This window comes from Merops nubicus, unplaced genomic scaffold (assembly GCF_000691845.1).
Source record: "Merops nubicus isolate BGI_N331 unplaced genomic scaffold, ASM69184v1 scaffold11341, whole genome shotgun sequence".
Lineage (NCBI taxonomy): Eukaryota > Metazoa > Chordata > Aves > Coraciiformes > Meropidae > Merops > Merops nubicus.
In genome coordinates, this window is record NW_008586302.1 from 151,315 (window position 1) to 165,789 (window position 14,475).

Here is a 14,475-nt window from a genome sequence, read left to right on the forward strand (position 1 = left end):
AGTTGTGTAAAACTGAAGTCACATGCACAGATTTGTTGCCATTTCACCATCTAATGATAACTTGTTTTCCCAAGTTAAAATACATGGAGTCAAATTACCAATTTGACCCACAGCTATATAGAGAAGATATCACAAAATTACTGAATAATGCCAATTAATCTTTGGTCTCATTCTGTTGTATTCAAAGGAGTTATGTCAAAAATGAGTTCAACCAGATTTTCCTCTCAAAGCAGCTGATTTATTTCCATGTGGGACGAGCTTAGGCCAGAACAAAATGCTATCCACATACAAAACCCACCACTCTCAGTAAAGCTGACAGGTACTGCAGCCTTGTCTGACTTTCAGGGCTACAGCCTCCTCTGAGGGTGCATCTGTCATTCCAACAGGAGATATGCTCCCACCTTTGTGGTCACTTACATGCCACCCAGAGGTGCGTTTGACACAAGAGACGTACAATCAAGGAGCATTAAGACAAAAGTTCTGTCTGGTTGGTGTGGAAGTCAGTCTGCTCTAGGACAAAGTGCGTGCAGGTGTGGGTAGAGCTGGCAGAGAGGTGACGTTTGCCCTGTAACATTCAGGAACTCATGTGTCTGCAGGTGGTGAAATTATGGAGAAAACCAAAACCACACTGATCGTTATCAGTTTTTACTTACATCTAAATTGCATACCTACTGGGGTAAGGATGCAGTCTAACCTCATTAAATCCTTGAAGATGTATTTTTGTTTTAGGCATAACATTTTAATATGTAGCCATTTAATGAGTTCTGCACTAACATGTTTTAACAAATCTTTTGTCGCTTATTACATTCCATTCCCTTGGCGATAATTTCAAAATCTGACCATTAAAACAAGTCTCTCTTCACAACTCTTTGATAATAGCACTTAGAACTGAGCACTTCATCTTTTTGCATTTGAATTAGAATTGGAAAGGTGTAAATTACAAATCTGGCTTTTATGTGCTTTTATTGATCAGACGGCTTCGCAGGAACTGCAGCAGTTCTGGTAGTTTAGCACTGTAGATTACCTTTCAGCTTTCTTAATTGGGCCACTGTAGTAGAGTTAATTTTCAATTTATATTGAGAGTAAGACAAGGTGATGTAATACCTCATTATTGTACTTGAGTAACATCAACACTAAAACACCATGATGTACCTCGTTATTCTAAATACACAAGTTGCTTTTCAGAGCAAGAAGAGGTGAGTTCTGGCTTTATTCACTGTGTGTTTTAGGCCAAATTTTGTCTATAGTAATTCTTGTGTCTTCACTGACTTCCACTGAGACATGAGCTACAGAAAGCTAGTATAATTTGGTCAAGTGGGAAGTCTATTCAATATAGCAGTTGAGAGCATTCAACAGACTAATCACATGTGACCATCTCTTTGTGTGTTTACTGGCAGGTTAAAGTCATGGTGCGCATTTCTGCAGCGCTTGCCAGGGACACGTCTGAGTCCAACTCTTTCTTAAAAGTTGATCCTCGTAAGAAGCAAATCACGCTGTATGACCCGTTGGCCTGTGGGGGTCAGAATGTTTTCCAGAAAAGGGGCAACCAGGTTCCACCGAAGATGTTTGCTTTCGATGCAGTTTTCCCCCAAGATGCATCACAGGTAGGCAATGTATGATCAGATAGTTATCTAAACAATAGCGTGCACCAGAGCCAAATTTGTTTCTGCTGCAACAGTCGTTACTTTCAGTGGAGTTAGACCAGCATTGGCTGAATTTGGCCAATGTCATCCCTAATGAAATAAATGTATTAAATTTTATCTTGATGATTGTGTGGTTTCTTATTTTTAACTGTAAATAACTGCTCATAAAACTGTCCTCATAAAAATGTGCTAAATGGTGCCTAGGAGGCAAATCCTCAGTATTGTCAATTCTTTCTATGTTATAAAATCTTATTATTTGGTGTATACAGTGATCTGATCAGAACTGCAGTTCTCTAAAGGAGCCCTCTATTCATTAAGAAATCAAGGATTATTTGCACAGTTCTGCTGTACCATTTACAATAGGAGGATGGAGCTTTTCGTCCACAGATATTTATTCATGTGTATATATTAAGGGTTCTTGGTTTTATTAGACTTCTTTGGCTTAATGAACTATGTTACCCAAATGTCATGAGGAGGACAGTAGAAGAGTAAAATAATATTGCAAAGTATATTTAGAAAAAAATACTATAATGCTGTTTCTGTAGTCATAAAGAGAGATAGGACACAGGGCCAGCTACAACAATCAGTGTGTTGTACTTCTTAGATTACTGCTGCAGTCTTCAGGATGGAGCCTACCGCTGCAAAAAGCCAAGGAGATTCGTAATAACGTAAAGAAAAAATAATAAATGTTACCTAGCTAATACCAAAGAGACCATTTGTTCCCCTTACATTCTTTACCCACCTGCTAGTGGAATTTAACTCATTCCATAACTGGACAAAATATAGAGCCTATAAAAATTCCTCAATATTTGATTGGTTTGTAATCAAAAATGTATTTTTAAAGTCCCCTAAATAGGCAGTTCTAACAAACCAACCAGCTCCTATGTGTCTTTTGTTTAACACTGCAAAGGATGTTGATGCTTCAGTAAATGAAACTTACTTGACAAAGAGCTAAAGTCCTGCTTCATGTGCTTCCACAAGTCATGTCGTTCCCATCAACAGCATAGGTCATGTGAATGAGACAAGCAGGATTAGACTTTTGCTACTTCAAAACGCTATCTGGAGCACAGATCATATTACAACCATTTTCCAGTGAAAATACTCTATTTTCCTTATTGTTATTAACAGATTTCTTGTCTTTCTTTTTTTTTTTTAATACTGGTGACAGGCTGAAGTATGTGCTGGGACTGTGGCTGAGGTGATCCAGTCTGTGGTCAATGGGGCAGATGGCTGTGTGTTCTGCTTTGGCCATGCCAAGCTTGGTTGGTATTGTTAAATTTCCTTACTCAAGCAGCAAAGTGAATCTTTTTAAACCAAGATTGTTAGTACATGGCAAACAAACTTCCAGCTGCCTGTGCATAGTAAATATATTTGAAAGTGGTACGCTGTGCATGACCTTGTACTACACCTTCACCTCTGGCGTACACATCTATTCACTTTGCATATTGTCTGAATATTGGACAGCACGCTCTTTGAAACAGAAGTTAGCTTTGAGTTGTTGCTTCTTTCCATCACCCGAGTACTATTGCAAATTTTAGCACTGTCTTCAATTGTTAATGAATGATCCAACAGTGATATACTGTTTTACAAATGGGATATTGGAGACTGTTTGCCAAAATACCACTTTTATCAAGTTATGTAAAGGCTGTGAGTATCCACTCAAGTATTTGATGTTTGTGCTGGCATTATTCAAGTGCTGTGACTCAAATAGTTTGATTTATATTCTATCTCCCGATTGGACAATTCACTCATTACTGACCTCTTCCTAGTTTCTCTCCAACAAATCCTATTGGAATGGTTAAATGAATGTTATCCATGGATTGAAACTTGTTCTTTGCAAATACATCAACAGCATTTCAGGTGTTCATGGAAAGACAGTAAAAAGAAGAATCAGCGTAATTAACACTGTTCTACTGAAATAACTGGATTTCAAGAATAATCATATATTTTGTTCATGCTTATCCAATAGTATTTTGAAGATACTGTCTCTTTAATGAAGAGGGTTGTATTGTATGTGTGCAATGATCTCCATTCTTTACTGTCTCCAAGAAACACTGATGTACACATACAATTTAAAAGGAAATTAATTTTTTTTCAAATGATAAAGAAGATCAAGCTGTACCGGGCCATGATTATCACAAATTATAGGCAACAAAACCTGGAGAGTACAGAATGCTGTAATGCCACTAGCTCTAGCACAATGAAAGGTACAGGGCCACTGGATCAGCTAACCACAAGGCCTCTCTGGGCCAGACAGGAGTAACACTAGGATGAGCACTTGGATATTTAACCCCCTGTGACCTGCCAAACGTAAGATGAGAAATGAGACGGAAAGGCAAGCCACCAGGTAACGGTGTCTCACCGGTGCTACATATCCTCTAGAGAAGTGGCTCAGCTAGGGCTTTGCTGAAGCATGGGTCTAGTCTCTGCAGTTGCCTTGTTTACTGCACCACCACCATTCCACCAATTGTGGACACACCCAGTCCCTGCCACAGACCGTGCATAGAAGTATTTTCTTCTTTGATCTTTTTTCATATAGGTTCAACCTAAGAAATGATACAATGTAAAGAATTCACAAGTACTTTCCTGAAAGGCTTATATGTTTAGGAGCTTTAGAAAACTTGTGTAAGTACTCTGCGTCTGTTGTTAATCAGCAAACTTTTAAAGCAGAAACAAGCCAGAGCTATAATTGCAGAGTCAAATAATAGCAAACCAGCTAGACTTGCAAAGTCAAATAATAGCAAACCAGCAGAAGGTTTTGACCCAGGTAAAATATTTCTTGTTGTGGACCCATTTCTGTATCAAATGATCATGTGTACCTGGGGTTCTTTGTTTTGTTTCAGTTTGTTTCTGGATGAAGTTACATCTGCATGATCCTGGGACGAGATTTATCTTTTGTTGTCTTTTCTCCATTGCCCCATTCCTGACAGGAAAGTCATACACCATGATCGGGAAGGATGATTCCATGCAAAACCTTGGCATAATCCCGTGTGCCATCTCCTGGCTCTTCAAGCTGATTAATGAACGCAAAGAGAAGACAGGAGCCCGCTTCTCGGTCCGAATTTCTGCAGTGGAGGTGTGGGGGAAAGAAGAAAATCTGAGAGACCTGTTGTCAGAAGTGGCTACAGGCAGCCTGCAAGATGGCCAGTCCCCAGGTGTCTACCTTTGTGAAGACCCCATTTGTGGCATGCAGGTGAATCCAAGGTTCATTTTACACTGAAAAAAGTAATGTGACTTTTTTTTTTTTTAGTTATTGACATGGTTCAAATTCAAGAACTACCCAGAGCGTAAAGTTTATAGACTTGAAAGTGTTTACTTTAAAACATGCAAGAACTTTATGACCTGCAGCTGCAGGGCCATCTGCTCTCCTGGCCTAAATATTTGTAACTCTGGTATAACTGATGTTGAGCAGGGGCTTGTATTTGCAATAAAATGTGAAAACATTCAGTGCAAACAAAAATTCACCTCATTCTGGAACAGAAAAAAAAAAAAGAAAGTGTGAGTTCTCTTTTGTAAAATAACAAACTAAAATATTTACAGTACTCCACAAATAGCTGGAGGCCATTAATATGGCTGTTTATCTCTTTATAAACTACATTATTTATAGCACTTGCTTTAGCAATGTTGTAGGAAGCATTAATCGCTACTTATTAATTGCTGCCAAGAAATAAATGCCTGAGCTAGGCAAGCCAAGAATAACTCAAACTCTTCTCAGGTTTGGAGGCTTAACAGCAATGAGTAACTGGCTCATATATTTCCTGGGTAACCACCAGAAAGTCTCAGAAGCTCTAATCTTTCTTTTCCACTCTTGTTTTGAAGAAAAAATAAGGCCTGCTCTTTCATTTTCCTGTCTGTGAAGGTCAAAAATATGATTTTTGTTTGAGTAGATGAAGAGGGAGCAAACCAGCATGATGGAGGTTGAATACATTCTTTCAGCTTTAAAGGCAAAGGCTATTTCCATGGAGAACCTGCAGAGCACTGTCTCTCCAAGGATGAGGAATAGAGGCAGGAGGGACAGACCTACAGGATCATGTACCCTATTTTCAGCTCCGAGCATCTAAAAATCATGATTCACATCCACAAGAGTCATGAACTGTGAGATTTTAAAGAGCAAGTAATAAACTTTGTGTTTTATCTTTTTGTGGTTTGAGCCTTTTAGACATACATAGGTCATATTTTTCAATCTTTTCTATTCTACCCGAGGACTACAAAGTCACATCTTGATTTTGAATAACAATTAGGGTTCTCATTCTCACTTGACTCCTGGTTTTAGTACTTTATGACATACTTACAGTATCACAAGAGATCTCACCCTCTGGGATATCCAGTAATGGGTGCAGTCTCGTGAATATAAGATGGGAGACAAGTTTTCTGCGTTCCTGTTGGAATGATAGATGGGCCAGTTAAGATCTGAATTAGCATACATATGTTAGATATGTTACATGACTGTGTACCAACTAGTCTCTCCTTAGAGCTTAATACTTTACCAAGGTATTTAAGCACAATAGCATAATAATAAATATCCCAATGTTGTTGCTTATTTTCATATAGATACAGGCAGATTAGCTATATACAAAATGAATTATTTTAGATCAGTGGAGAAAAGGTAACTCTATGAGAAGTCTATGTATCTCTGTAGTGTAAAATACTGAATTCAACTGCAAGAAAAATGTGTGTTTACAAGACCTAGTAACATTCTGGAGGCACGTGTCCTACACCTGAATTCTCAAAACCCTCGGATGAAGGAAGAATATTATATTATAGCCACACAGATATGCAAAATCAGCAGTGTGTATAGAAAATTAATAATTGCCCTATGTCACACTGTCTGTTATTGGGCTTTTCCAAGTATGCACATTTTCTTATTGCTTACATTAGTGAGATCAGCCCACAGACTGGCCTGCCTTCTCCTTACCTTGTTAACTCCTTCCTGCCCTCCTCCTTTTTAATAGAGAAAGCTTCACCTTCAGCTGTGTCACCCCATCCCATGCACAGCCTTGCCTTTATCCCTCCTCAGGCTGATTAATGGTTATGAAGAGAAGACAGGAGCAGTGACTTAACTTCTAGCTGTATTACATAGCAGGGGAGCAAACCCTGAGGATGGGAGCTCCTCGCTGGTTTTACGCCAGACAAAACAAACCTATCCTATGGGCCGTGGGCCAGCGCTGCGTGCTGCCAAAAGCAGTGCCATCAGATTGCAGTCACGCGTCCCTTCCACAGGCAAACTAACCAGAGGTGGCATGAAACATGCATGCATTCCTAACATTAGGGGGGGGGTAATAATATCTACTCTCCTATGCTGTCGATCACTTTGAAGAGATAAGAGCAGGCTGATGACTGGGATTGAGGTCCAGCAAATGTGAGCGTACGTACATTACCTGCCTTTTTCCATTTAATGGATTGCTCTGGCTTGTGAGCAAGCGCATAAGCTTGTAGTGTGAAGGGGAGAGAAAAAAAGGTGTCTGTTCTGTGCTGCTTTCCACAAGGTATGGGGCTGAATACAATCTTAGGTCCTGTTATTTCCCAAATTTATATGTGGACTACTTCCTTCTAACCAATTCTGGAGATTAACACACAGTCCTGCCCCTTCCAGTCTCCACCAATTATGAGTTTGAGATTGATATATCTCCCACAATTTTTATTTTTTTTTTCTTTTGCTTCTAACCATCAGAAGGACGCATCAATTGTCAGAGGAAAAAAAGCAGTAAAAATAATGAAAAAAGTCAATAATTAGTAAACATAAATAGTTTACAATTCTGGGAAAGCGAAGGAACAAATTTATGCATCTGTGCAGCCATCTGGTTTCCAGTTGTTGGGGTTTATGTATAACAATTGCCTCCAGAGTACCCCAAGTGAGAACCCTCAAAAGCCTGGATTCAACCATGGGGCACACAAAGACCATGGTATTGCCACTGCCAGTGTCAGGAACGTGTCATTCTGTTGGGCGTCTACTCTTTTTTGGCCCCATCGGAAGCCAGGGTATCCTCAACGTACATTGACTGAGGGAAGCTGTCTGGCAGTGTTGACTTGCGTAGGAGTTTCTAGGTAATTTCTCCCTTGTGTTCACTGCAGCTTCAGAATCAGAGTGAGCTCCGTGCCCCTACGGCAGAGAAGGCTGCCTTCTTCCTCGACGCCGCTATCGCCTCGCGCCGCAGCAGCCAGCGGGACTGTGCCGAGGAGGATCACCGCAACTCCCACATGCTCTTCACTCTGCACATCTACCAGTACCGCATGGAGAAGAGCGGCAAAGGTGGAAGTAAGCTGCCCACTCACTCCCTTCTGTTTCCTCCACGCCTGCCTGGAAACAGGCTGTAAACAGCCCTTTGAACAATATTCTTTAGTCGTGAAAATTAGCAGAGATCTCCACTCAGCATTGGGCTGGGTCCATCCTTACCAGCAGACACGCTGGTCTTTAAAGACTTTAAAACACCCATTAAAGGCCATTGGGGCCTTTAGTCAATTTAATTGATGTTGTGGAGATACTAACAGTCTTCAGCACTGTGTGAACCTTGATATCTAAAAGGAAAAAGTGTTTTTCAAATTGACTTTTAGTATTATCTTTACTGATGGTGTTGAGGTCACAAATGAAAATATTATGGTGACGGGAATGCCTTGCCTCTCTTAAGTTACCTGTTCCTCTTTGGCACCTGAATAGGGTAGTGTACGTGGAAGCTCGTGTTGGCAATCCATAAACTGTACCTTTTCTTGCAGATGCTAATATTTTAGTTGCTGGCCCAACTATATGGTCACGAAGAACTCTCGTGGTTCTTTGTAAAGGTTCTGATGTTTTCAGATTGACTTGTTCCCTGTCTTTGCCATCAATGCTTTCACTGGGTGACATCTTTACTTCCACCTCCCACTTGTAAATGAGGAAAAGATGCTTGCATGTCTACTTAGATGTTTCTATAATTTCCAAAGTTTTCATTTGACTCACAATACTTATATATTTTTTTAATTATATTTATCTTTCATTTCAAATCTCCCGAGTTGTTTATAACTAGAGATATACATATGAGGTTTTTGTAGAAAGGTCCATTGATAAAAGATTTGTGCAATAGAAGAAGCACCCCTGGCTGAAAAAGAATTTCCACAATAGTAATTTTTTCCAGGGAAAATGTTTGTTTGAAAGACACCAGAGACCTCTGTTTCTTTAGATTTGTGGGATTAAGCAATTCTGCAGAAATAAGATATTTTTCAGCTCCTGGTTTTACATAGGTTATTTGTAATAAGGAATAGATTAAAAACCGTGATGTGTAAGTGGGTGAACACCACTGCAGTATTAATGTCTAATGTTTGAATGCAGAAAATTTACGTTGTCTGTGCTTATAAGAAAGAAAACCAAAAAGTTGCTCTAAATGTCAATGCAGTTTGCATGTGTTTAAATAATAACCCTTGCGGAATTGGCAGGCAGAAATCTCAATTAACCAAAGGTTTATTAATTAATTACCCTGTGGTGCAAAGGAAGACTGGATGCTCAGTCTGGTTCATAGGAATAAAGATGTCTGATTTGCAGGGAATTATTGTTACATTTATTTAATGATCCATGCTTTTGCTTCATGCAAGTACAGGTATACACACTCCTTTTCTACTATTTTAAAATGTAATTAATAAAAGGGGAAAAAAAATTTCCTGTGGCTATAATGACTAATTCTCAAATAGAGAAGACATGATCCCATTGGATTATAATATGGCATGCTTTGTCCACTGCCTTTAGTTATATCTTTGTCTTGTGGCCATCCCACCTCCTGTCTTCAAGTTCCCATATCTGAGTGGCCTCACAATCCAGGCAGGGTCAGATCTTGCTGATAATTGAATGAGGGGGGAATTCCAGCTGCTCAGAAAGGGCGCCTAGTTATTATCACTGTCTCCTGCTGTAATGAAGGACTTTTCAAAAAAAAAAAAAAAAAGTGAGGATAGTAGAGATATATAGATTCCAGTAACAGGATTAAAAAGGGATAGGGGGAAAAAAAAAAAATAAAGAGACCCAGCTTCTAAAGGATAAGAGATTAAAGGGCTGGCTAACATATGTTTTTGGTAAAAAATGACTGTTAGAATAACACATTGGTACTGTACTTACCTGCTTGTTAGATTCATTGCCAGGAATGTCATGAAGCAGGCTGAGCACCATTGAAATAAATGGCATTGTGGCAGAACTGGCACAGTAATTTTTCAACTGTCAGCTCTGCAAAGTCTCTGTGGCTATAGACAAAAACAAGTGTTAGGGTGTTCCACTTTTCTTCTCCATAGTTGCCAGGCACATTAGTGGAGAACTTACCTAACAAATAACTTCATTTTCAGATGAAGTAAGTTAAGTATGCCATCCTAAAAATGCCTTACTTTGGCCTGTAAGTTAAATAAGGAAAGTTCTGGTAGCTTCTCTTATTCTTCATTTCCTCAGTCCGTGTGATAAGTGTATGTGTGGAAACAATGTAACTGAGGTTTTGAAGGGTATGGATTTCTTTCATTTTCTTCCATTTCCCTGATGTCTGGTAATCGTAGCAACAGAAATATTTATTATGCATAATTAAGTGAAGTCACCTGCAGTCATTTTCAGTAGCAACTAAACACATTTCTCTGTTTTTAAGGAAACCATTGAGGGATATTCAAAAAAGGTAATTTCAGCCTTCTGAGGGTAGCAGTCTTAGAGGACTCAGGGGCTCTCAGGGGCTCCTAAATGTAACTTTAAGAGTTTTAAGAACTCTTAAAAGAGAGGCAAAAGTCCTGCATGAGTAGTTCAGAGGAGGTGAATGTTCAGCTGCCTGGATGGTTCCCCAAGGAAGCCTGACTTTCTCCAGTGAGTGCCAGAGCCCATAATGCATGTGGATACTTCCCCATTTGAAGCATCCCACCGCTTTCCACTACTGAGAGCACAGTGGTGATGCTTCTGTGGACAAGTTTAATGGGTTGTCATATAATCTGCAGACAGAGTTTTTGAATGTGTAGAGACCATTAGGATTAATCAGGCATTTATTTTTCACTTCTGTTTCTTGATACTCAAGATGACTTAACCAATATCACAGTATAATTTAATACACGGAAGTCCCATGTTACCTAATACCTAATGTAACTGAGGACCTAACAGGACTTAAAAGAAGCAGAAGTTACTATATTTTAACAACTGTGGACAGAGATGCTGGCTACATTTTTGGAATTTTTCTCAAATCCCTTAGTGTAAATCACTTTCATAGAAAAAGTCTCCTCTCTCCATTCTTGTCTCTTTCTTTTTGTTTTCCTCTCCTCTCCGTTCTCTTTATTCATGTTTCATTTTTATTTTATCAGAAAAATATACTCCTAGTTTTATTGTTAACTTTAATTAGCTGTCACCTACAACTAAAACAGAATTATAGATTTATATATAACACATTCTACAGAAAGGCCTTGTATTTGTATGAAGTTTTGTGTCATTGAGGACACCAGGTAGTATGACTAAGCAGTGAGCTCTGTTTCGTGGTGCTTGCAGAAGGAAATATCTCTCCTTGTTTTTTTTCAGTGTGGGCTTACATCTTAAATTATAGCTGATCATTATATATACCATTACCTGTATGTTTTCTGTATTTATGTAAATTTTTTATGGTAGACTTCCTTTCTGTGAGCAAATCTGCAAAATTATATGATTGAGTAGTACCTTTTTCTTTTTTTGTCAATATTTCAAAGTTTTACATGTGTCTTCTTCACATCTGTATGTAAACTTATTTCCTTCTACGTCCTATGGCACTTATATGCCTGTATACCATGGCATGATACCACAGCTACAGAATACATAGTCATTGAAGAAACATGCTTGTGATTGGTAAGATATTTCAAAAACAATGAAATTTATCTGGAAACTTCTTTTCTTAGTTCCCCACCATATAGTTGCACCCACCCACTATATTTGCTTGTGAACTGGTCTCCCCTCACTGCTAATGGGCTTTTTTACCGGATGCATAAATTGAGGTGGTGTGTCAAAGTGCCTGTGAATTTATTTGCATAGAGGTAAACTCAGATGTGAAAGTATTTCTCCTCCTCTTTAGGTTATGTTTGTGTCCTCAAATACTGCTCTTAGCTTTTGAGTTAAGATCCTAGAAATAAAACTGCCTTTTCCCACAGATTGCTTCTAAACTAACTTGAGAATAGGGAAGAGCAAGGAGCAGTCAAAGATCAGATGCAAAAAAAACCTAGCTAGGAAATTATCTTGAGATAGTAGAATTAGAAGGACTTCTGTAAAGTCTGCATAGTCCCTATCCTGGGTTCATAAGGAACCATAGGTTTTTAAACAAAGCAAGTATCTGTTAATTTTGGTGTTACAATGGTAGCATCTTTTCACTTTAAACGCAGCATGTGGATACAGAGTAAGAAAAATCAAAACAAGAAAGCCAAACCCTATGGGGATCCACTGCCAGTTTCACAGAAACTATTTTCAGAACCGAACAGCTTGCCCACGACCCATTATCCGTGGCATGGCAAACCTGTTCTTGGCTGAAATGATAATGACTTATAGTCATATGTAGCCAGTATATAGCCTTAAAGTAAGTTGAACATCTCACAGATGCCACAGGTTATTCTGAAGATCGAGTATTCAAGATGGGAAAGGTAAGAGAAGGTATCACAGGATCACAGCTTATCAATTAGCAATTCCCAGCCTGTAGTTTTATGGACAGAGGATCTGTAATGATAGAGACAGAAACAGAGCCAACTCAGGCACACAGTAATTGAAATGTACTTTTTAAAAATACGTAAATAAAGCACAACTCTCAGAGAATTAAATCTATGGGAGCAGATGAGTACTGAAAGCCTCAGCAAATTTTAAGGAAGTCTGGAGTGGACAGCAATGGACAGCAATAAAGGCTGACAGTGATTTAACAGGACCTTTACAGTTTGTTCCTGATAACAGGAATTAGTGTGGGGTGTGATGGATTAGAGTTGTGCCCTAGGCTGTGGAGCAAGAGTCTGGACAATTATGAAGGCTGAAGCAAGAGCACAGAACTGGTGATTGGCCGACCCTGGGACAGTCTAATGTGCTGACGGGGTAAGGAGGTAGGGAGGGGAACTTGCTCTGTTTGGTCAGTATGTAATTCTGCTCTTTGGGGGGAGTGAGGGACCAATGGAGAGCCAACATGAGGGTCCAGAAGATCAATGAAGATTTACCATGACTTGCTTTTAAAAGTATATAAGCCACTTGTGTGTGATGAATAAACGTCTCAACTTCGCTCCTGAACTGGGTCCATGTCATCAGTTGCCATAAATTAGGAAAGGTTTCTGAATTGTTTCCTCTCCTCAACATCTTTTGCTTTCCTGGGAAGCTGCTTTTGGAAGCCCATGCTAAGAGTTTGCTTTCTTTGTTTGTGGCAGTGTCTGGAGGGCGCAGCCGCTTGCACCTTATCGACTTGGGTAGCTGCGTGAAAGTGCTCAGCAAAAACCGGGAGGGAAGCTCCGGCCTCTGTCTGTCATTGTCAGCACTGGGCAATGTCATCCTCGCCCTCGTCAACGGAAGCAAGCACATCCCCTACAAGTAAGTGCTATTCTGTGTTGCACCTAACGAGAGGTTGCTTGCAAGCAGTTTGCCTTTTTGGGCCTAAGGCAGACTTGGGGTGAGCAGAGAGCCTGGGGTCGGTGCAGGCCCCGGTGGGGTATGGCGAAACCTGCCCAAGGTTCAGCGACGCCTGATCTAACCTTGCATCTGGTAGGTACACTGTTTGTGAATTTAGATTTCAAAGGAAGAAGCCTGGTGAAATAGGACACAGGTTTCTTAAAGATCTTAAGGTTCAAAGTTCAGCACATTGAGATTTTGTTTGCTGGGACTGCTCAATATTTTTTTTAATGTTTAAAAGCATTTGAGAGCCAATTCTGTATTTGCTCCGCAGTGACAAATTTTGCTGCCTTAATGCACTGTTACAGAGAAAATTATTTTCCTGTCCCTTGGGTGGAATTTAGATTTTTAAAAATATATGTCACAGTGAGCATGCATGATTGTCATGGGATTCTTTCTGTGATCCAAGATTACTTTGCATTTTATTTTGTATGGTTTGAACCTCAATGTCAGCCTTTCACTTCCAAAAAATCAGTAAGCCTTATTTGTCACAGTAGGCAAGTGGCCTTTGCTACTGCAGGTAGCTTCTGGAAAATTGGAGGAATTGCTCACGTAGTGGATATGTTTTGTACTCATTTCTCTTCATCATTGTCTCACCCCATTTGTCATGTGTGCAGGTCTGAAAGCAAGTTTGAATTCATTACCCAACCCGAACAGTCATAGCCTTCCTATTGAGAAGTTTCCAGTTTTGTGGACAGTATTGCTTTTCTCTAGTCTAAAGGCTAGGGAGTAGCAACCAGCATTACAGGAATGACTCACTGAAGTATCTTCTACTTGAATTGCTAATGAATGTCACCATTCATGAAGGACATGTAGAGGAGATCAGGATGACATGAAAAATGAACCAAGTAATTCACAGAGCGTATCTCAGTCCATATGTTTTACCCGTTTTGTAATTTTAAGGGCTACAGACGTGATTATTTTCGTGTGTTCATTCAAGATTGCAGGGTATTGACAAACTTTGCTTTGGTTTTGTCTTCATTACGGAAAATAAAGATGAATTGAATTTAGTTATAATTCTATTTGTCTTCTAACATTTATCTTCCAAAAGTATTTGACAGTCTGGGCTTAAAACATGCTCTCTGGAAATGTTCTTGGAATTCAGTCAGACTGGAATTCAGTTGAGGACCAAACAAATTTGTATGTATAAACATACGTGAAATGTTTGTGGATCATGCACCCAGTTGTAGTGTGAAAATAGCTTGAACTCTGCACTTCACAAAGTATAGCACAAATGGTGTTTATCAAAACCCTGTCTTCCTT

At 39.4% G+C, this 14,475-nt stretch overlaps 1 protein-coding gene across 1 annotated transcript in view; it reads left to right on the forward strand.

The window, feature by feature from the left end:
• LOC103780908 (kinesin-like protein KIF26B) overlaps window positions 1–13,134 on the forward strand; it is a gene marked incomplete at both ends in the record, with an annotated part of 144,505 nt that extends 131,371 nt beyond the window's left edge. Inside the window, 5 exons of the mRNA XM_008948607.1 lie at window positions 1,398–1,604; window positions 2,812–2,905; window positions 4,574–4,836; window positions 7,716–7,899; window positions 12,975–13,134. Of these exons, the coding sequence (XP_008946855.1) occupies window positions 1,398–1,604; window positions 2,812–2,905; window positions 4,574–4,836; window positions 7,716–7,899; window positions 12,975–13,134 (908 nt within the window). The remainder of the gene's footprint in view (window positions 1–1,397; window positions 1,605–2,811; window positions 2,906–4,573; window positions 4,837–7,715; window positions 7,900–12,974) is intronic.
• Between the last annotated feature and the right edge of the window lie 1,341 nt (window positions 13,135–14,475).